This window comes from Phacochoerus africanus, chromosome 9, assembly GCF_016906955.1.
Source record: "Phacochoerus africanus isolate WHEZ1 chromosome 9, ROS_Pafr_v1, whole genome shotgun sequence".
NCBI classification, from domain to species: domain Eukaryota; kingdom Metazoa; phylum Chordata; class Mammalia; order Artiodactyla; family Suidae; genus Phacochoerus; species Phacochoerus africanus.
In genome coordinates, this window is record NC_062552.1 from 99146392 (window position 1) to 99170676 (window position 24285).

At 41.5% G+C, this 24285-nt stretch overlaps 1 protein-coding gene across 2 annotated transcripts in view; it reads left to right on the top strand.

The window, feature by feature from the left end:
• The window catches only part of PSEN1 (presenilin 1), an 85494-nt gene that overhangs the window by 56489 nt on the left and 4720 nt on the right, over positions 1–24285 (top strand). For both annotated transcript variants that reach the window (XM_047794708.1, XM_047794709.1), the window contains exons 8-10: positions 6159–6257; positions 15396–15482; positions 18940–19110. In XM_047794708.1, the coding sequence (XP_047650664.1) occupies positions 6159–6257; positions 15396–15482; positions 18940–19110 (357 nt within the window). The remainder of the gene's footprint in view (positions 1–6158; positions 6258–15395; positions 15483–18939; positions 19111–24285) is intronic.

Sequence of the window (24285 nt, forward strand, 5' to 3'; positions counted from 1 at the left end):
ATGGGAACTCCAGGTTAAGTTCTTTAAAAATGTTTTACTTTTGGAGTTCCTGTTGTGGCACAGTGGAAGCGCATCTGACTAGTATTCAGGAGAATGTGGGTTCTGGCCTTGCTCATTGGGTTAAGGATCCGGCGTTGCTGTGGCTGTGGTGTAGGCCAGCGTCTACAGCTCAGATTTGGACCCCTGGCTTGGGAACCTCCATATGCTGCGGGTGTAGCCCTGAAAAGACAAAAAAAAAAAAAAAATTTTGCTTTTGTCCTCAGTTTAATTCGGTAATGAATTATTGGAAGCATCCATAGACAGCTGCTCATAAGACTTAGGTTCAAATCCCATCGCTACCACTGACAGCCTTTATGACCTTAGGAAAGTGACTTGGGGCTCTTTTGAGCTTCAGTTTCCTCATTTGAGGAAAAATGCTTCTCAAAGTTGTAGGAGTTCAGAATATATGCTGAAAAGCACTAGCAGAGTAACTAACTTTAATGTACATAATTAAAAAATTTTATTATAGTTGATTTACAAGTCTGTCAATTTCTGCTGTACTACAAGGAAACCCAGTTATACATTTATATACATTTTTTTTCATATTACCCTCTATCATGTTCCATCACAAGTGATTAGGTATAGTTCCCTGTGTTATACAGCAGATTCAACTAATTTTTAATATAAAAATTAGATTGGAGTTCCTTGGTGTCCTAGCAGTTAAGAACTCGGTGTTGTCACAGCTGTGGCTCAGGTTCAGTCCCTGACCCCAGGAACTTCAACATGCTATGGGCACAGCCCCCCCCCCCAATATATATATATGTACGTATGTATATGTATGTATGTTACCCAGTGTGTTTTTTGTTTGTTTGTTTTTGGGGTTTTTTTGCTTTTTATGGCCGCACTATGGCATGTAGAAGTTCCCAGGCTGGGGGTCTAATCAGAACTATAGCTGCTGGCCTACACCACAGCCACAGCAATGTCAGATCTGAGCCATGTTTGTGACCTACACCACAGCTCACGGAAGCACCAGGTCCTTAAGCCACTGAGTGAGGCCAGGGATAGAACCTGCATCCTCACCGATAACTAGTCTGATTTGTTTCTGCTGAGCCACAACAAGAACTCCATGTAACATACTTTTTATAAGGCAACTTGGGTAGAATTACTCTTTTAAAAATAAAACTTATTTGGGCAGTGTGAGTTTCAAATTTATTAGCAACCAATGTGACATAGGTCTGAGAAATCAGAATATACCTTAGCCATGAACAATCAAGCTGTGAACTCTTGTAACTCTTGCCCTGCATAAAAGTCAATAAGAGATCCAGTTTCAGAGGTCAGTATGTGGTCTCAATAAGATAACTATGCAGTGCTCTTTCATCCCTATTCAAATGACTATTAAGGTATCAGGCGATCTGTAGTAGGAAACCTCATCTTTCCCACTTGATGAATGAATAGAAAGTCCATGGAAATGGAAATGGATTGGTCCTGTTCTTATATTTGAACAGTGAGTCATAGAGCTATAGACATCATATACTCTCTGTGCCTCACTTAGAGAATGACTTTAGCTTATATGTACATGGTGGTTTGCAAAGTACTAATCTTTTATTGTACAGCTGTGATTAAGAATCCAATTTCTGGACCCCAGTCAGTCGGCAACTGGTTAATACTTTGCCGTCAGAGGTTTTACCAGCATGTTCCGTTCACTGACTTTTTCAACAGCCACAGTTTGCCGTCACCTTCACCAGGACAGATTATGTCTTTACCTAGCCACTCATGGGATCCTTCAGCAGTCCTATCTCTATCTTTGTGTGCAATCTTTGCAGGCCGGATCTTAACCACATCCAGTTTTCTCCAGGAGCACAGATATAACGTCCCACTGATGATAGCATCCTCTGAATAAATTCATTTGACCTGCTTCTTGAGGACATAAAAATATTCACAGTAGAGCTCAGAAAAAGGGAGATGGCATTTCCCTGTACATGGTACAAGGCCTTGCCACCCCAGTTAAATTTCTGGAAATTGCTTGGTAAGCTGAGGGCTTCTGTATCTCTGTCACTGTCAAGAATTAGCAATTGACCCTCTCAGCATCTACAATGTTAAAACAAACCCAGTATTTTTTAGGCCTTTTTGGGGGATCTAGAGGCAACGTATTCTTCATTTACAAATTTTACTTAAGCCTGGTTATACTGTTACAAATTGACCCATCTTGATTTGGGGCTCCCTCCCACAAAGAGTTCTAGAATCTGTGTAAATTATAATGAAATAGTTACTCCCATTAGTGTCTCTTCTCCTTTCCCCCAGAGAATCATCCATTGTGGAGGCTTTAGCAGCATTTTCTCATACCTCCTGAAGTCTCTGGACCACTCGCTATGACCATAAGTTGCCTGGGGATTTCTGGTGTGAGAAACGACCTTCCTTTAAAGGGCATTTTCTGATAGCATATTGAGCTCTCCTGGAAACAGGTTCTCACAGCCCTGAACCTTTGAAGCTCTGTATCCTTTGCTCCTTATCTCCGTAGCATGGAGGCAGCATTCTGCAGGCTCAGCACAGTCACCAGGGCCTCCTTGCTAAGACAGAGATGTTAATTATGTGGCAGAGCTAAGTCTGGGCCCTCTAAGTATCCCACACGAGACGGTGGCCTCTTCCTTCCTCAGTCTTTTGCCAGTCGACCGGGTACTAGAGGAGGCCACCCCCTCTTGGATACCTCCTGGCTTCCTCAGGAGTCCTTTGGGATCCAGTGAGTGAACAAAGAGCATTAGAGTTTGTACACTTTATGGACAGCATTAAACCTACATGTGATGGAGCTTACTGGAGAGCTGTGCTCTTCATGCCTCAACCCAGGCATCCTTGATCAAAGAATGGATCCAAGAGTCAGCAAAATGAGCTGAACTTTAGGCAGTCATCTTACCATGGCCAACAATTTGTTCTGTCTCTGCATTTTTACAGACTGTTGGGCCACTGCCAGTGGTCTAGCCACCTGTTTCTGCCAGTGGTAGCAACAGCAATTACTTATTCAAGGCTTCCCTCTTTAGAGAAAATAACTGTGAGAATCTCTTGCCTCACAGATACCAAAAAAATAAATCGAAGTTATATACGTCTTGGAGTTCACTGGTGGCACAGCAGGTTAAAGATCTGACATTGTCACTGACGTGGCGCGGGTTTGATTCCTACCCAGGAACTTCTGGGTGCTATGGGTGTAGCCAAAAAAATTATAAAAAAGTCACACACGTCTCTGTACATAATCAAGCCACAAGCCAAGCCTCTTTATCCACTTTGGAGTTGTAGGCATTGTTAATTGTGACCATTTCACTTCTAAATATACACAGTGCTGGGCTCCTGAACATGGTACTCAGTGGAACGTTAACCACCCTTACAGGCTCACGCTACAGGCCACCCGGGGCACAATTTTAACATACTAGAGAAATTTCAAAATTAAATGAAACATCAGCGGTGAATCATAATAAAGAGTCTATTTTTTTTTTTTGTCTTTTTGCCTTTTCTAGGGCTGCTCCCTCGGCATATGGAGGTTCCCAGGCTAGGGGTCTAATCGGAGCTGTAACTGCCGGCCTACACCAGAGCCACAGCAATGCAGGATCCGAGCCACGTCTGCAACCTACACCACAGCTCACAGCAATGCTGGATCCTTAACCCACTGAGCAAGGCCAGGGATCGAACCTGAAGCCTTATGGTTCCTAGTTGGATTCGTTAACCTCTGAGCCATGATGGGAACCCCTGATTCTATTTTTTTATATTAAAAGAAAAAAGGATGCTAGTTCTAGAGACAGACCACCTGGATTCAAATTCAGACTCTGCACTCATTTACTGGGCATGTGGCCACAGACACATTCCCCTAAGACTTAGTTATTGTGAAGATTAAATTAAACAATACATATTCTACACTTAGAACAGTATCTATCAGTAAATATTACCTACTATTTTTTTGATATGTAATCCTGTGAAGTAAGCAAGGCAGTTATCCTGGTTTTATTGCTGAAAACCTAAAGTTTACAGAGGTAAAGTATTTGCCCAAGCTTATTCCATTTGATGTAGAATCTGAATCCTGAGCCCCATATTCTTTGTAATTATTCTTTCTCCCATCAACCCTCTATTTCTTTCATACATATATAAATTATCTCTACCAACCTTTGAGTTCATTTAAAATAAGAGACTTTTGTGAGTAGTGATTTTTTTTTGTCTTATGTTTTTTTGTTTGTTTTTTGTCTTTTTGCCTTTTCTAGGGCCACACCCACAGCATATGGAGGTTCCTAGGCTAGGGGTCGAATTGGAGCTATATAGCTGCTGGCCTTAACCACAGCAGCGTGGAGTCTGAGCCGCGTCTGCAACCTACACCACAGCTCATGGCAATGCCGGATCCTTAACCCGCTGAGCAAGGCCAGGGATCACACCCACGTCCTCATGGATGCTAGTCGGGTTCATTAACCACTGAGCCACAATGGGAACTCCAGAGTAATGATTCTTAATTCCATTTTCACGAGGTTTCAAGATCTTTTGCCACAAAAATGATTCTAAAAATTTGAAAACAGGAGTTCCCTTCATGGCATAGTGGAAACGAATCTGACTAGAAACCATGAGGTTGCATGTTCAATCCCTGGCCTTGCTCGGTGGGTTGGGGGTCTGGTGATGCTGTGAGCGATGATGTAGGTCTCAGATGTGGCTTGGATCTGGCGTTGCTTTGGCTGTGGTATAGGCCGACAGCTGTGTCTCCGATTTGACCCCTAGGCTGGGAACCTCCATATGCCGAAAGTGTGGCCCTAAAAAGCAAAAAAAAAAAAAAAAAAAAAAAAAAAAGCAAAATTAATTTTAATTGCTCTAAAAGTAAAGGAGCTTGTCGTTTAGCTATTCTATAAGGAGGAGTATGTTGTAAAACCAGTATAGTTACAAGGACATTGCAGCTTCAAACCGGTTGAAGATCTCATTATTTCAGAGCGTGGCAAATTTCCCTTTTCTCATCCAAAACAAATCAAAGTGGAAGCAGTGAGAGTAGAAATTTCTTTGTGTGTGTGTTTTATTGTAGTAGTAGTATACAAGAAGACATGACCACTTGCAGGTGTGAGGGTTTTTTATACTTAAATGCATCTGAATGATAGTGATATTGACACATGCTGTGAAGTCTTCCTTTACAGATTTACCTATACCTGTTTTTTTGTCTTTTTGCCATTTTCTTGGGCCGCTCCTGTGGCATATGGAGGTTCCCAGGCTAGGGGTCTAATTGGAGCTGAAGCCGCCGGCCTACACCACAGCCACAGCAATGCGGGATCCTTAACCCACTGAGCAAGGCCAGGGATCGAACCTGCAACCTCATGGTTCCTAGTCAGATTCGTTAACCACTGAGCCATGACGGGAACTCCTGTTTTACATTTTTAAATGTTTGAAATTATTTTCTTTATTTCTGTGTTATGAATTTCCACGACACAGCAAATATAAGAAAAATTGCAGTTGACGGAAAAAGATGGTGGTAGAAACAGGAATAATTTAGGCATATTGCTTCTTCCATTGAGTTGCTATTTTTGTAAAATAAGCCACTTTTCAGTACCACGTATATCCTGAGACCTGAATATTTATGAAGTGCTTTTGATGGGAGAACAAAGGAAATGCTAAACTTTCTTGTGTAAAGGTTTATTATTTTGTTTTGTTTAAATTTGCTGCCCTCTTCAAGTATTGCTAAGTAGTATATATACTATTTCCAAAACAGGAGCAAATGAATCTTTTCTGTTCTGTTCTTCATATTTTGAAAAGTTAGTCAAATCCCCTTTATTCCTCTAAAAGTAAAGCTCCAATTTGTGGTTTGTAGTTAAAATTCGTTTGGAAACGGCTTGTCCTTGTTTTTGTTTATTGGAAATTAACAGCTGCTCTAGAACAGTTGTTTTTTCTTCTCTGTCTCTTTTCTTCAAACTGGAAAGACTTATTCCTAGAACCCAATGATGATACACTGTAAACTAACCAAATAGCAGCCAAACCAAAGTGAAATTTGCACAGAGCCTCTGTGTGGTTGTGTGTATTTTGTTTAGGTTGTTTCTCCACCACCATCTGCTTACCTGCTATTTATTTCATATTCATTCAACATCTTTTTGATTGGTTAATTCTGCCCCTAAAAAACACCCATTTACAAGTTTAGTCAATATATTTTTCAGATGTCTTTTCTGTTTTTCTCTTTCTAGATTTAGTGGCTGTTTTGTGTCCAAATGGCCCACTTCGTTTGCTGGTTGAAACAGCTCAGGAGAGAAATGAAACTCTCTTTCCAGCTCTTATTTACTCGTGTAAGTATTTGAAGATGATGTTAAGTGAGTATACAGCCTAGAAGGTGTAGAAACTCAAACACATGTAATGATGGCCCTTATCATGGTACTTTTTCTTAGCTTAAATACATAGCATTAATAGAACTACTGCAGATCTCTGTTTCCTTTCAAATTATTATCTTCTACCCAATATTGGTTCAAGAGAGTTTTCAGTATGTGTAGATAGAAGAAATACTTAGAGATTGGGGAGCCAGTATTCTCATTTTAAAATCTTATTAGTCTGGAGTTCCCATTGTGCCTCGGCAGAAACAAATCTGACTAGGAACCATGAGGTTTGGGGTTTGATCCCTGGCCTCACTCAGCAGGTTAAGGATCGGGCATTGCCATGAGCTATGGTGTAGGTTGAAGACATGGCTTGGATCCTTTGTTGCTGTGGCTGTGGCATGGGCCAGCAGCTGTAGCTCCGATTCGACCCCTAGCCTGGGAACCTCTATATGCCATGGGTGCGGCCCTAAAAAAAAAAAAAAAAAAAATCTTATTAGTCAAGAGTTGTTGGTACTTGTTATATACATATATTAGAGGTGACTCTTGCATTAGCTATTGAAAGAATTGTAGTTTTCCATCAGAATGTGTTTGCCCTTTTTTTGTTTTAGTCATACTCTTCCTAATTATTCAGTAAATATTTATCGGGCATCAACCTGACCCGCTCCCATAGAGCTTTGTGGAGACATAAAGATGATTAAGGAGTTCCCTGATGGCTTAGCTGGTTAAGGATCTGGTGTTGTCACTGCTGTGGCGTAGGTTCCATCCCTGGTCCAGGAACTTCTGCATGTTGTGGGCGTGGCCAAAAAAAAAGATGATTAAGATACTTTGCCTTCCCTCATTGGATTGAATCTTTTTTTAATTGGCCGCACCCAGGCATATGAAAGTTCCTGGGCTGGGATCAAACTGGCACTTCCGCAGTGACCTGAGCTGCTGCAGTCAGATTCTTAATCTACTTCACCACAGCAGGAACTCCTAGATTGAACCTTTCAAGGGTGGGTAGGATTTCAGCAAGTACAGATGGAAGAGTCAATTCCCAAAGTGGGCTTGTCACAAAGAATGGCTTAGAGGCGTAAGCATGGGCATTTTTATCAAATTCCAAGTGCTCTATATTTTCTAGAGAACAGAGTATAGTATGGGGAGAGAATTGGAAGATGAGTTTGGAGAGGCAGATTAGGGCAGGATCAAGGATAGCTTTGAGGGACTGGTTTAGATCTCTGCATTCTATTCACACTTGCTTGGGAATCATAGAAGATTCTTGAACAGAAGAGTAATGTGATCAGAGCTGTGCCTTTGTAAGCTTGTAGCATTGTGTGAGATGAATGGGAGGCGGTGAGAATGAGACAGTGGGAAGCTTGATTAAGTGGACATTGACATGGTCCAGGTGGGAAACAGTGAGGGTCTGAATTATGGGATTGGTGATGGCCGTCAAGGGAAAGACCTTGATGAGAGCTTTTAGAGGTAGAATCAGTAGTTCTTAGAGACTAGTAAAAGCAGTTCAAAGCCTAAAGGAAGGATGATGATGAGATGCTTTTATTTGAGAAATCTATATAGTGTTGCCTGTGGCCCATATATCTGATTTCGTTGTCAGGTCCTGTGAGCCATCCAGGTAGAAATTTCCACATCCAAGTAGGAGTTGAGAAATGAAGTACCAGTGCATAGAAAAACGTTGATAATAGAGATGTAAAATTGAAGAACATCAGCATAGAGGTGTTAGTTGGAGCTGTGGGAATAGATGAGTGATTCAAATAAAAGGAGAAGAGATGAGGATGCCAAGGATAGATCTGTGTCAGCTACTATGTTTAGAGAGTGATAAAAGGAAGAGATAACAGGAGTTCCTATCATGGCTCAACAGAAACGAGTCTCCCTGGCATCCATGAGGACACAGATTTGATCCCTGGCCTTGCTCGGTGGATTGGGGATCCGGCGTTGCTGTGAGCTGTGGTGTAGGTCACAGACAAGGCTCAGATCTGGCGTTGCTGTGGCTATGGCATAGGCTGGCAGTTATAGCTCCTCTTTGACCCCTAGCCTGGGAACCTCCATATGCCATGGGTGCAGCCCTAAAAAAAAAAAAAAAAAAAAAAAAAGGAAGAGATAACAGTAGAGGGAACAGAAAAATTGGGAAAGCTAGTATTTTTCACTTAGCAACAACATGACTTTTTTCATATCCATGTGTGATATGTCTGCGTAGTATTCTCACATAGGTATTCAATGAAATATCTTTAAAAATTTTTATTGGAATATAGTTGACTTACAAAGTTGTGGTAATTTCAGGCATACAGCAAAATAAATCAGTTATATACACACATATATCCATACTTTTTCTGATTCTTTTCCCATATAGGTTATTGCAGAATATTGAGTAAATTTCCCTATGCTATACGTAGTAGGTCCTCGTTACCTCAGTGAAGTATCTTTATTGATAGACATTTAGATCATTTCCACGACAAACAATGGTTGCAGAAAATATTTATGAATTTGTGAATATTATTATAGAGATTTTCTTAGAAGTGGAATTGCTAAGTCAAAGGATGTGTGCCTTTAAATTTTGTTAGATACTGCCAGCTTGCCTCCTTAAAGGCTATACCAGTTCCTATTCCCTTCAGCAGTATTAAGACACTGATTTTCTAACAGCTTCAGTATTACTTGTTTGTGTATATGAAACTAACAGGCAAAACAAATCTTGTTTTATTTTTCATCATGGCTTATTAACCAATAACTATTAGTGATTATTTGGACTTTTTCATGTAATTTTTAGCTACATGTATTTTTTAGCAGAAGCAGCTTGGATCCTGTGTTGCTCTGGCTGTGGCATGGGCTGGCAGCTATAGCTCCGGTTCGACCCCTAGCCTGGGAACTTTCATATGCCGCGGGTGCGGCCTAAAAAACAAAAAAATAAAAAACAAAAACAAAAAAGAAAGCAATTTCGGTAGAATGATAGGACCAGAAGCAGTATTCCAAAGGGAGGAAAGTGTGTGTGTGTCTGTCTTCCTTCCTTCCTTCCGAGTCTTGCCGCTGGCTACCCTGGCCTTGGCAGGGATGCAGTGGACAGAGAATGGGTGGTGAAGCAGAGCTAAGTGTCACCCACTGCTTTGCCACAGGCAGAGCAGTGGTGACTTGAGAAGAGAGCAGGTTTGAGGAAGGATGTTTCCAGGAGAGAGAGAATCATGTTTCTAAGGTTGAGGGAAAGCAGCCAGTAGAGAAAGGCTTTGAAGAGACCAGCAAGGAGAAGTAATGACTGAAGCAAGGAAAGGAAGCAGGTAGAAATTGCTCTAAGAGTTCAGGAAGAGAAATTAGATGAGAGCAGAGAAAAACCTAGAAGGAAGGAAGAGGAAGACAGAAAAGTGGAAGATGGTGAGACAGAGAGAGAGAGAGAGAGAAACTTGGAAACACACATTAATTGACCTCGATCTTTCTTTTGAACTTGATATTAAGTCATTGGTGCGAAGTGGAATGAAGGTGGGGATTGTGCTTCTAGCTGGGGAAGTCTGGTAAAGTTTTAGAACACCCAAGGATCTTTCTCTTTTTTTTTCCAAATATAAATTTATTATCATGTGCTTACTATGGTTTTTGGCAGAAAAGAACAGATGAGGTTTCGAACATCCACATTTCTCTCTCTCTTTTTCTCTTTTTTGGCTGCACTTGCAGCCTATACCCATGCAACAGCAGCAGCTGAAGCCACTGCAGTGACAACACTAGAGCCTTAACCCACTGAGCCACAAGAGAACACCCAGCATTTTCCTTTTAATGAGCATTTGGGCATAAGCTTCTTCCTGGAAATCAAAATCTACTGCTTATATATTTTCTATTTGTGCATACAGAATGCTACACCAAATGTTGATAGCAAATGCTAGGAAATTGACAGAACACTATAAACCAGCTATAATGGAAAAAAGTAAAAATCATTATATTAAAAAATATGTAAAATTAAAAAAATAGTGAATGCTAGGAATTGAGACTGAGGAATATACTTATAAAACTATAGAAGGATGTTCACTGAAGCATTGCTTGTATTAAGAAATAAATGGAGAGGAGTTCCCTTCGTGGTGCAGCGGAAACAAATCTGACTAGGAACCATGAGGTTGCTGGGCCGATCCCTGGCCTCGCTCAGCAGGTTAAGGATCCAGTGTTGCCATGAGCTTGGTGTAGGTCACAGACGTGGCTCGGATCTGGTGTTGCTGTGGCTGTGGTGTAGGCTGGCAGCTGCAGCTCCAGTTGGACCCCTAGCCTGGGAAACCTCCATATGCCATGGGTGCGGCCCTAAAAAGCAAAAAAAAAAAAAAAAAAAAAAGAAAGAAAGGAAGAAATGGAGGAGTTCCTGACGTGGCTCAGTGGTTAATGAACCCGACTAGTATCCTTGAGGATGAGAGTTGGATCCCTGGCCTTGCTCAGTGGGTTAAGGATCTGGCGTTGCCATGAACTGTAGTGTAAGTCACAGACAAAGCTTGGATCTGCTGTGGCTGTGGTGTAGGCCAGCAGCTACAGCTCTGATTCAACACCTAGCCTAGGAACCTCCATATGCTGTTGGTGTAGCCCTAAAAAGACTAAAAAGACAAAAAAAGAAAGAAAGAAAGAAATGGAAATAACAGAAGTGTCCATCAAACGGGACACTTTCAAATAATTATTGTACATTCATGCAGTAGAGTTGTGCAGCCGTTTAAAGAATGAAGCAGTTCTGTATATGTCCAGTTTTTTTAAATGTCAAAGATTATATGTTAAATACAAAAAGCAAGATTTAAAGCAGTACATACAATATCCTATGGAAGGAATCAGGGAAAGGAGCTATATATGTATGGATATGTGTGTTTATATATATAATGACAATAATAAATTTAAAAACTGATAATATACTGATAATGTTTATCTCTGGGAAGTGGGATTTAGAGACTGAGATAACTTTTACATTTTTCCTTACACCTGTCTCTTCTTGTAAAGTTTTAGTGTTGTACCTTATCTTTTTTATGAAGTTAAATGTGGGGAGTTCCTGTTGTGGCTCAGCAATAACAAACCCAACTAGTATCCATGAGGACTCAGGTTCGATCCCTGACGTTGCTCGGTGGGTTAAGTATCTGGCGTTTCTGTGAGCTGCAGTGTAGGTTGCAGACGAGGCTCAGATCTGGCATTGCTGTGGCTGTGATATAGGCTGGCAGCTGCAGGTCCAATTCGACCCCTAGCCTGGAAATTTCCATATGCTGCGGGTGTGGCCCTAAAAAGAAAAAAAAAATTAATTGTAGATGTCAATGTGAAGGTTTTGTGAGTTTTAAAAACTTTCTTAGGAATTCCTGTTGTGGCTCAGTGGTTAAGGAACCCAACTAGTATTCACGAGGACTCGGGTTCAATTCCTGGCACTGTTCAGTGGGTTAAGGATCCAGCATTGCCATGAGCTGTGGTGTAGCTTGCAGAAGAGGCTCGGATCCTGTGTTGCTGTGGTGTAGGCCAGCAGCTACGGTTCCGATTCAACCCCTGGCCTGGCAACCTCCATATGCGGCGGGGTGCGGCCCTAAAAAGATAAAAGACAATAAATAAATAAATAAAAACTTTCTTAGTGGTAGAATTTTTCATTGTTGTACTGTTGTATCTATTGTGAGTACCACACTAATGCTGTGTAACAAACTACCTCAAAACTTAGTGCCTTACAAATAACAATCATTCACCATCACTCCCACATCTGCAGGTCAGTTGACTTGGCTCATCTGGCTTGGTTGTGGTAGCTCTGCTCCATGTGTCCCCTGGCCTCCTTGGACCAGTGGGTTAGCTGAAGACCTGTTCTTCTTATGTCTGGAGGAGCAAGAGGGCAGCAGGCCTTTTAAGGCATAGGCTTGACATTAGCACACTGTCACCTCTGCCCACATGCCATTGGTTCAAGCAAGTCACATAGCTGAGCCCCTGGTCAGGAGGAGGAAAATTACATTCCAGTCTTCATGAGGTCTTGACAAGAGTGTGGGTGTAGGAAGGATGAAGAAGGCGCCTTTCAGTCGGCCACAACCTTAAGCATGTATGCTTTAAACTCAGAAAAAGGATTTACTCTGTTTGTAAAAAAAATTTGTATATACTATTTTTTTGTATAACATTTATATTGAGATCTTTGTAATAATTCCATATATGATGCCAAGTGTCTTGTTTAAAATTACTTATCATTATTGGATTGGACTCAAGTTGCTGCTGGGTTTTGGTTTCTGCTATTACCCTGTATGGCACATGTTTATAATATTTTTGTATCATTGTGTACCTTTAAGGTAAATTCCCGAAAGTACTATTGCTGGGTCAGAGGGTTAATGTACATGCAGTTTTTGGTTTTTTGGTTTTGTTTTCAAATGTAAAATGGTTCAATTATAGCCATTGTTCTGTTATTATTATAATACAGTAGAGCCATACAATGGAGTAATACTCAGCCAGGAAATGAACTGCAATGACACACGAAATCACAGATGAATCCCCCAAAAAGAAAATTTTAAATTTTAAAAATTAAGATGCAAAGAATGTATATATTCTTATATAAAATTCAAAACAGGCAAAACTAAACTATACTGTTCAGGGATATATACTTAAGAGAGGAAAATTATAAAGAAAAGCAAGGATAGTATAGAATTTCTGATCAGTACTCTTCAAAGTTTCAAGGTGATGAAAAACAAGGGAAGATTGGGAAGCTGTCATACTCTGGAGGAGACTAAGGGAACGTGTCAACTAAATGCAGCAGATCCTGGAACAACAGTAAAAAAAAGAACTTTAGTGGAAAACCAGTGAAACCCAAACAAAATCTGAAGTTCAGTTCATAGTACTGTACCAATATGAATTTCTTTGATAAAATGTGCCATGGTTATAGAAGATGTTTTTACTAGAAGAAGCTGGGTGAGGGGTACACAGGAACTCCCAGTATTCTTTTTATACTTATCTTGTCAAACTAAAATTATTTCAAAATAAGTTTTTGTTTTGTTTTGTTTTGTTTTGCTATTTCTTGGGCCGCTCCTGCGGCATATGGAGGTTCCCAGGCTAGGGGTCCAATCGGAGCCGCAGCTGCCAGCCTACACCAGAGCCACAGCAACACGGGATCCGAGCCGCGTCTGCAACCTACACCACAGCTCACGGCAATGCCGGATCCTTAACCCACTGAGCAAGGGCAGGGACCGAACCCGCAACCTCATGGTTCCTAGTTGGATTCGTTAACCACTGCGCCACGACAGGAACTCCAAAATAAGTTTTTTTAAAACAATGATAAGTATTGTAAAATTAAGGATAAGAGTTACTGCTTTGAAGAGCTGCCTGGGGAGGAGAACAGGGGAGGCAAGGCATTCTTGAATTATTTGACCTGGGTAACAGGTGCAGAGGTATTTGCTTTAAACTGGATGTTTATGTTTTATGGGCTTTCCTGTATATTAGTTATTTCTCAGTTTTTTAAATGTTCCTTTTTTTTTTCTTTTTCTTTTTATGGCTGCACCCGTGGCGTATGGAAGTTTCCAGGCAGGGATTGAATCTGAGCCACAGCTGTGACCTACGCTGTGGCAACACTGGATTCTTTAGTCCACTGCACTGGGCTGGGGATCAGACCTGCGCCTCTGGAGTCCCCATTGTGGCTCAGCAGAAACAAATCTGACTACTATCCATGGAGGACTCAGATTCAATCCCTGGCCTTGCTTAGCGGGTTAAGGATTCAGCATTGTCATGAGCTGTGGTGTAGTTGTAGACATGGCTCAGATCCCGTGTTGCTGTAGCTGTGGCATAGGCCAGTGGCTACAGCTCCGATTTGACCCTTAGCCTAGGAACTTCCATATGCCACAGGTGCGGCCCTAAAAAACCAAAAATAATAAAAGTAAAACCTGTGCCTCTGCAGCCACCTGAGCTACTGTAGTCGGATTTTAACCCACTTTGCCACAGTAGGAATGCCACCATTTTTTAAATGTTAAAGACTAAAGAAATTATCATGCACAGCACAGATGTAGATTTAAAAACCCACAGCTTGGAGCTCCTATCATGGCACAGCATAAATGAATCCGAGTAGGATCCATGAGGGTGTGCTCAGTGGCCTTGCTCAGTGGGTTAAGGATCTGGCGTTGCCATGAGCTGTGGTGTAGGTCGCAGACATGGCTCTGATCTGGTGTGGCTGTGGCTGTGGCATAGGCCGGCAGCTGTAGCTCTGATGAAACCCCTAGCCTGGGAACCTCCATATGCTGCAGGTGCAGCCCTACAAGCGAAAAAAGAAAAAAGAAAAAAAAAAAACCCACAGCTAGTGAAAGAGGGAAGAATGGTGATGAAGGTGAATAAAAACCTCTGTCTGGTAAAGAGAATAGGAGGTAAGGAGAGCAAGAGGGAAGCAGCATTACCTTTACCACAAACATCCAGGAAGTTCACACCAGCTCCATACACATAGGTATTTTTAATGTACATGTAGTTATTTTGTTTTGTTTTGTCTTTTTAGGGTTGAAACTGAGGCGTATGGAAGTTCCCAGGCTAGGGGTCAAATCAGAGCTGTAGCCGCCGGCCTACACCACAGCCACAGCAACGCAAGGTCCTTTACCCACTGAGCAAGGCCAGGGATCAAACCCACATCCTCATGGATACTAGTCAGATTCATTACAGCTGAGTCATTTTTCCATTATTCCCTGTATATAGCACAGTTTAGCATTATTGAAAATCTTGGAAATGAGAGGTAATATGAAAGGAACTTATTACTTCACATCTTTATAATTATAATAATTCATCTGATGCTTTGTGAGCCCCAATTTGTCCTCTGATTTAGTTCCAGTAAGTAAGTTTCATCAGTGAATTCACACAATTTTAGGATAGTCAACTGGTCCAGCTGTTGTTTCAGTGAAATTGTTGCTGGCGTGAACAATTTTCCTTCTGGTTACTTTGCAGGGACTGTAAATGACAATGGACAGTTTTACAATAGCAGCTGCAGTTTGGAAGCTAAAGCCAACATCCAATTTCAGAATTTTTTCTTTTATGTACTAAAATCAAAAAGACTCTTTTGTGGTTTTTAATATACATTTACTTCTGATTGTTAAGGATTCTTAAGGTGACATTAAGAAGTTTGGTGACTTGCGTAGAGGTATTTGCCTGCTATTTGTGAGCTTTCTTTCTGTTTCCAGTGCTTACCTGGATTTTTGTCTTTCTCAACAGCAACTATGGTGTGGTTGGTGAATATGGCAGAAGGAGACCCAGAAGCCCAAAGGAAGGTATCCAAAAACTCCAATTATAATGCACAAAGTAGGTGACTTTTATTTGGTAATTTCCTGGTTGGGGGGCGCAGTCATTGTTGTAGACGGATGATGAGTTAAGAAGCAGTGACTTTAACTGCTTTCTCTGATCATGAACTGTTCAGGATCTCTCCAAGCTGTGGTAACACCCAGCAACACAGATAAATGTTTGAGTTCACATGCTCTAAACCCAGTTCGTACAGCCAAGGCATGCTTGGTTAAGAATTTCTATCATTATCACTAAAAAAAAAAAAAGAATTTCTGCCATTAAACACCATTAATACCAGCATGAAAAGGTTCAAGTTGAGGCTATGATTTTTAAAAAGTAAAATAAAATAAAAAGTGAAATATATGCTTTCTTCCAACATGTAAAAAAGAGAATCTTTTGTCTGACAAGGCCAGAGTAACTTTAATATAACTTGATTTGAGATATGATAATGTTTATGCTGAGAAGATAGAATGTTCCAGGTGGACATGATTTTGCGGAGGAGGATGATAATGACGACCTAGGATGGGAGATTGCAAGGCCCCCTTGTAGCTACTAAGATACAGAAGATGCTAAGTTGAACACGAGTTAGGAGGAGTTGTAATTTGAAAGTGTTAAGGAATAACGGCACAATATCAACCGTCAAAAATAAAGGAAACTTTAGGAGTTCCCGTCGTGGCACAGTGGTTAACGAATCCGACTAGGAACCATGAGGTTGCGGGTTCGGTCCCTGCCCTTGCTCAGTGGGTTAACGATCCAGCGTGCCGTGAGCTGTGGTGTAGGTCGCAGACGCGGCTCGGATCCCGCGTTGCTGTGGCTCTGGCGTAGGCCGGTGGCTACAGCTCCGATTCTACCCCTAGCCTGGGAACCTCCATATGCCGAGGGAGCGGCCCAAGAAATAGCAACAACAACAACAACAAAAGACAAAATAAATAAATAAAGGAAACTTAAAAAAAAGAAAACAAAGGGCTAATCTTAGGAGGAAGCTGGCAAACAGACGCAGAGTAAAGATTGCTCAAAGAAGAAAAGGGGACTTAACTGAGGTGCTCTTTGTCAGAAAAGGAAGTTTAGGTTTTTTTTGTTTTGTTTTGTTTTGGTCTTTTGTCTTTTTAGGGCCGCACCTGAGGCATATGGAGGTTCCCAGGCCAGGGGTCGAATCAGAGCTACATGTGCCGACCTACACCACGGCCACAGCAACACGGGATCCAATCCGTAAATGTGACCTACACCACAGCTCACGGCAATGCTGGCCAGGAATCAAACCATACATTAGCCATGATGAGGAACTCTGAGGTTAGGTTTTATAGAGCCAAGAAAACTGCTGATTTAGCGTTTGGGTAACTACCAGGAGGACACTTTCAACTAGGAATTCATATTTGGGACCCACAGGTATTAGGCCCATTCTGCAGTGAGCAAAGCAGCAGAACAGGGTGGCATTTAGACCAAAGTAGGCCTAGCAGAGAAGTGGGAAATATAGGAAACAATTGCTGCAAGGCTGGTTATCGTGTTAACCTGTGTTAAGCTAAAGAAAATTGAAAGACTAGTTGTCTATGAGTCTGTTATGTTTATGTGTATATACACACACACACATATGCATAGAAGTGTGGTTTCAGTACATCAGGATTTTATTCTTTTGACAAATGGGTTTTTTTTCCTTTTTTTTGGAAGTTCCCAGACCTTGGGATTGCATTGGAGCTGCAGCTGCCAGCCTACGCCACAGCCACAGCAACACCAGATCTGAGCTACATCTGCAACCTACACCACAGCTCACAGCAACACCAGATCCTTAACCCACTGATCGAGGTCAGGGATTGAACCCCCATCCTCATGGATACTAGTCAGATTCTTAACCTCCTGAGCCACAATGGGAACTCCTTCTTTTGACAAATGTTGATTGAGCACCTGACTGTGTGCCTGGTATTTTGGTAGGCACTGGGGATATATATCACTGAACAAGATATCCTGCTCCCGTGGGGCTTATAGCCTGTACGGGGACACACATGTTCAACATTCGGTTTGTGATAAGCACTGCAAGGGAGAAGTGTTAAGTTGCTGTGAAAGTTTGCAGTAGAGGAAGTCATTTACTCTGGAAAGTCGGGAAGGCTTCCCTGAGGAAGTGGTAATAGGAGATGGGCAGCTGAAGAGTGGGAAAAGAGCTTTCTAGAAGAGGAAGCATCGTGGGCAAGGGCCTTGAAGTGAGGAGCAGCTGGATGACCCATCGGGCTCTCAGTGGGAATGCAGTTGGTGCAGTGGGTTAAGAATCTGACTGCAGGGGCTCAGGTTGCTGCGGAGGTGCGGATTGAATCCTCAGCCCAGCCCAGTAGGTTAAAGGATCCGGTGTTGCTGCAGCTTTGGTGTAGGTCGCACCTGTGGCTCAGATTGAATCCCTGGTCCAGAAACTTCCATATGCCACGGGTGTGGCCATAAAAAAAAAAAAATTGCAAGCCTCTTTCAGAAAAAAATCCATGTAAGTGAGAGGCCTGAAGTAGGCAAACTTCATTTATTCATAGTAAATTGATAAATATATATGAACATGTATGACTTTTATAAAAAATAAATGAAAAAGAAAAGTATTATCAACTTATTTATTTTTGATGTGTGGAAGTTTCTCAGAGCAATCATGGTATGTTCACAGTTTTCAGTCATACTGAGTCATTGTAACGGAATGACTGGCCCATAAAAAAATTCACTCGCTCCTCCCCCAGCCCCCAGAGTGGCTTATTATTATAACTTAGTCACTGAAGCCTGCGGTGAGTGCCATCAGTTAGTGAGTGCTGTCGGCCACAGAGATCAGAAGAAATGTATTCTCTCACATGTCCAGAAGTCTTGAGATATAGGACTTTGTATGGCTGATTTTATGATTCATTGATACTATCAAGGGCCCAAGTTCTTTCTGCCTTCCTGCTCTGCCAGCCTTCGATAGGGGCTTGGTCCTCCGCCCACTGCTCCTCTTGGTCATAAGATGACAGTTGCAGTTTCAGGCATCATATCCAGATAGGAAAACATCCAGGGGAGGAAAGGGGCCATTTAGTGTCTTCCTTCCTTCTTAAAGAGTGAGAAAAATTTTCTCCCAAATTGTCAGCAGACTTTGCCTCACCACAGGTCAGCTGGTACCACCCCCACGGCCATAGAGCTTTCCTTGTGGAGAGGGGTGGTGGGATGACCACGCTTAGCTTGGGTGGGTCAGGATTTAGCACTGGCGTCATGCCTGAGAGGTGGAAGCCTAAGGAAACCGTGCCTCTGCCCTCGGGAGATACGGGGAGGAAGGGCTGTTGAGGAAGCAACTGGCGGGCACTGCAGCAGCCCACAATTTGTGGTTGAAGAGCCAGCTAACCCACCTAGCTACAGTGACAAGTAATTATTGTTCCCATGCAATTTTCTTAAAGGTATTAAGAAATTTTTCTGAATATTATTTTAAAAAAGCAAAAAAAAAATTTTTTTTTCTAAATAGTATAGCTGTGATTTCCACTTTCTCTTGAAGGCACAGGTGAATCACAAGACTCTGTGACAGAGAGTGATGATGGTGGCTTCAGTGAAGAGTGGGAAGCCCAGAGGGACAGTCGCCTGGGACCTCATCACTCTACAGCTGAGTCACGATCTGCTGTACAGGATCTTTCCAGAAGCATCCCAGCCACTGAGGACCCAGAAGAAAGTATGTGCATTTCTCTACATTGGAAAGTCATGGATTCCTTTGGGTGCTGCATTATCAAACTCTCCCAAAATGAAATGAATCTAAGTGTCACAGTCTAATTCTTTTTTTTTTTTTTTTTTTTAGGGTGGCCACACCCATGGCATATGGAGGTTCCCAGCCTAGGGGTTGCATCAGAGCTATAGCCGCCAGCCTACACCACAGCCACAGCAACCGGGGATCTGAGCTGCGTCTGCCACCTACACCACAGCTCATGGCAATGCTGGATCCACTGAGCGAGGCCAGGGATCAAACCCCAGTCCTCATGGATACTAGTCGGGTTCATTGACCACTGAGCCACAATGGGAGCTCCTTAAAATTATTTTTTAAAGTTGACAAAAACAAAAGAGTAGGAGACCTAGAACTGTTAGCACGTAGCAATAAAATAACTAGCATCCAATCTCAGTATTAGCACTTGGCAGTGGAATACTGTTAATTCTTTATGTCTAACGTCTAACATAAGCAGTTTCCATTGCTGTGATTTTAGTTGTTTGGCTGGGGCATATTTTGAGTGAATAAGTCAAAAGAAGCTGTTTAAAGAAAACAAATTCCTAAGCAACGTGAGTTTTCTTAGGTTTTATATACTGATTCAGTCAGTCTCTTCTGCTTATGGAATAAAGCTTACTGCTTCAATAAGTGCCTGAAGAACAAAACTAGTGGTTACTTCTTCATTTCCTAAGTAACTCTGTTTTAATTTGGCTAACAAAATATCTACATATCTCTCTCCATTAAAGTGAATTCTGTGAAGTATAAGTATAGTATTTGACATAATATTGCTATTATTTAAACAAACATAAGCCAGAGTTCCCTTCGTGGCTCAGTGGTTAACAAATCCAACTAGGAACCATGAGGTTGCAGGATCCAGCGTTGCCATGAGCTGTGGTGTAGGCTGGTGGCTACAGCTCTGATTCGACCCCTAGCCTGGGAACCTCCATATGCTGTGGGAGTGGCCCTAGAAAAGGCAAAAAGACAAAAAACAAACAAAAAACATAAGCCTTTCAATCAAAAAAATGTGTGACCAGGAGTTCCCTTCATGGCGCAGTGGTTAACGAATCCCACTAGGAACCATGAAGTTTCGGGTTCGATCCCTGGCCTTGCTCAGTGGGTTGAGGATCCAGCATTGCCGTGAGCTCTGGTGTAGGTTGCAGGTGCGGCTCGGATCCCACGTTGCTGTGGCTCTGGCATAGGTTGGCGGCTACAGCTCCCAATTCGACCCCTAGCTTGGGAACCTCCATATGCTGAGGGAAGCGGCCCTAGAAAAGGCAAAAAGACAAGAAAAAAAAAAGTGTGACCATAATTTTAAGCTGATTCACATTATTTTTGTTGATTTTTTGATGCCTTTATTGTGATGTAATTCACATACTGTGCTTGAAGTGGTGGCATTAGTATATGCATGGAATTGTTCAACTATCACCAACCACAGCTAATTTTAGAACGTTTTCATCACTCCAGAAAGAAACCCCATACTCCTTAACTGTCACCTCTCCAGTCCCTCTCATTTAAAGTTACAATGCAATAGTTTTTATTACACTCACAGAGTTGTGCAGCCATCACTGCAGGCTAATGTTGGAACATTTTCATCACCTCAGGAAGAAACCCTGTACCCATTCGCCCCTGTGCTCCCAACACCAACTAATACACTCTCTTGATAGATTTGCCTGTTCTGGACATTTGGTATAAATGGAAACATATGTGGTCCTTTGTTCTAATTTCTCTCGCTTAGCATGATATTTTCAGGTTTCATCTACGTTGTAGCATGTATTAGTACTTGGTTTCCTTTTTATAGCCAAATATTCCATTGTGTGGATATATCACATTTATCATCTATTCTATCAGTTAATAGACAGCTAAATTGTTTCCATTTGGGGCTGTTATGCATGCTGTTGCTGTGAACATTTTTGTACATGTTTTTGTGTGGGTATGTGTTTTTATATCTCTTGGGCGTATACCTAGAGTAGAACTGCTGAATCATATAGTCATTTTGAGGACCTGCCAGACTGTTTTCCAAAGTGTCTTCAGCATTTTACATTCCCACCAGCAATGTGTGTATGTTCCAGTTTTTCCACATCCTCTCCAACACTTGTTATTATCTGTCTTTTTTTTATTATAATCATTCTAGTGGGTATAAAGTAGTATCTCATTATGTTTTTGATTTGCATTTCCTTGATGGCTAATGATGTCGAATATCCGTTTGGGTGCTTATTAGCCATTTGTATATTTTCCTTGGAGAACTATCTATTCAGATCCTTAGCCCATTTTAAAAATTTTATCATTTTTTTATTATTGAGTTGTAGTAATTCTTTGTGTATTCTCTAGATACAAGTCTTATCAGATAAATGCAAAATTTTTCTCCTGTGTTATTTTTATTTATTTGTTTGTTTGTTTTTTAGGGCTACAGGTACGGCATTTGGAAGTTCCCAGCCTAGGTGTCAAGTCAGCCAGTGACCTACACCAAAGCTCAGCTCTCAGCAATGCTGGATCCTTAACCCACTGAGTGAGGCCAGGGATTGAACACACATCCTCATGGATACTAATTGGGCTCTTTGCCACTGAGCCACAATGGGAACTTCCTCCTGTGTTATTTTTAAAAGTTCATTTCTGTAGCATTTTTTTCTGAAAAACTTAGTTTCTTGTAGTTAGTTTCTTATAGCACTTAACATTTGGGATCAAGTCTTTATAAGACTGTCAGTTGTTTAGCCTCTGTGTGTGTCAAGAACTTTTCCTGTATTCTACTTATCTCTGACACCAACCTTGTGAAATAACTCCATAACCCCCATCTTATAGCTGAGGAATTAGAGGATTAAGGAAGTTAATCAACTTGCCTTGGATCACACAAGTACCTAAAAAATAAGAGTTGGGCTCTTCAGCACCCCTGAAACTAGTGAAAATATTCATCAGTCTGAGAAGGTTGGCAAGTTAAAGGATAACTGCCTGTGTAATTCATAGCATTGGATTTCATGGGTCATATGTTTATTTTTTCCTCTAAGGAAGACTTCACTCTGGCTTCTATGATTTGAAAAGAACACTGGTTTCTCAGTAAGATGTTATCTATCAGCACTCGACTTTTTTCTTCTGCACATGTGAAGCAGACCGTGCTTCTCAGGGCCCTCAGCCCCAGTCTTCCGGGAGTTGTTTCTTTCACTCCGGCAATAAAATCTTTTTAGGACTGAGATCAAACTTCAGGAAATAGTTACTTAACAACCAGAAAGGGGAAAGCTATTTGCAGAGCTTTATGGGTTACTGTTGGATTCCTAAGTCAAAACATAGTTTTGAATCCATAGTTTAGCCTTTGCTTGATTGTTTATCATTTTGAAAAGAACTTGAAAGGTTAAAAAGTAATGTTTGACAACAGAAAATCTAAGGCCTTTGCATTTCTGTATAAGTTTGAGGATCAGCTTGTCAATTTCTATAAGCCAATCCTAAAATTTATTTGGAAACGTAAAGAATTTAGAATATCTAAAACAGTTTTGAAAGAGAAGAAAAATTTGGTGTACTTAATATCTATCTTTACTCTAAAGCCACAATAATCAAGACAGGCAGGAGGACAGGCATGTAAGAAATAAACCTTTACATTTATGGTCAATGATTTTTTACAAAGGTGCTAAAATAATTTGGTGGAGAAGGATATACTCTTTTCAACAAATGGTGCCTGGACAGCTGGATAGCCACATGCAAAACCATTACCCACACAATCAAAAATTAACTCAAAATGGGTCATAAACTGAAAAGTAAGTGGTAAAAATATAAAACTTGTAGAAGAAAATGTAGGAGAAAAACTTCATGACCTTGGGTTGGGCAAAGAGTTCCTAACACAGCACTGATACATGAAGAAAAAATTGATAGATTGGACTCCGTCAAAATTAAAAACTTTCACACTTCAAATGATGCCATTAAGAGAAGAGAGATTTGTACACCCGTGTTTATAGCATTGTTCACAGTAGCCGTGAGATGGAAGCAACCTAAGTGTCCATTGACAGATGACTGGATAAACAAAATGTGGCAGCTTTAAAAAGGAAGAAAAGGGAGTTCCCATTGAGACTTAGCTGAAACGAATCTGACTAGTATCCATGAGGATTCAGGTTCCATCCCTGGCCTCGCTCAGTGGGTTAAGGATCCAGCATTGCCATGAGCTGAGCTGTGGCGTAGGTCACAGATACCACTTGGATCCCTAGTTGCTGTGGCTCTGGCGTAGGCCGGTGGCTACAGCTCCGATTCAACCCCTAGCCTAAGAACCTCCACATGCTGAGGGCTCGGGCTTAAAAAAGACCAAAAAAAAAAAAGGAAGAAAGGAAGTTCCCACACCCGCTGCAAGGTGGATAAGCCAGGACGTCATGCTAAGTGAAATAAGTCAGTTATAATAAGACAAAAGCTGTATGACTCCACTTGAATGAATGAAGTACCTAGAGTAGTCAGACCCAAAGACAAGGGAGTTTAGTGGTGGTTTCTAGGGGCTGGTGGGGAGTGGAAGGAGAAACTCCTCTTTAATGAATACAGTTTGTTTCGCAGGATGAGAAGAGTTCTGTGGATAGATGGTGGTGATGGTAGCACAATAGTGTGAATGTACTTAATGCCATCAAACTGTGTATTTTACCACAATTAAAAGAAAAAAAAAAAGATAGGAAATTCCCCTGTGGTGCAGCTGTGATGTAGGTTGCAGCTGTGGTGTGCCAGTTTGATCCCTGGCCTGGGAACATGTCACAAACATGGCAAAAAAGAAAAGAAGAGATAATCATTAAGAAAAGGAAAAGAAGGAGTTCCCGTCATAGCTCAGTGGTTAACAAATCCAAGAACCACGAGGTTTCGGGTTTGATCCCTGGCCTCGCTCAGTGGGTTAAGGATCCGACATTGCCATAAGCTGTGGTGTAGGTCACAGACTCAGCTTGGATCTCATGTTGCTGTGGCTGTGGTGTAGGCTGGCAGCTACAGCTCTGATTAGACCCCTAGCCTGGGAACCTCCATGTGCTGCGAGTGTGGCCCTAGAAAAGACAAAAAGACCCCCCTCCCCCCCAAAAAAGGAAAGAAGCCATAGAGAAAATATTTGCAAATCATTGCAAGGATTTGTAGTTAGGATATATAAAGAATGCTTACAACTCCATAATGGGAAGATAACCTATTTAAAAAACAGGGAAATGCTTTGGA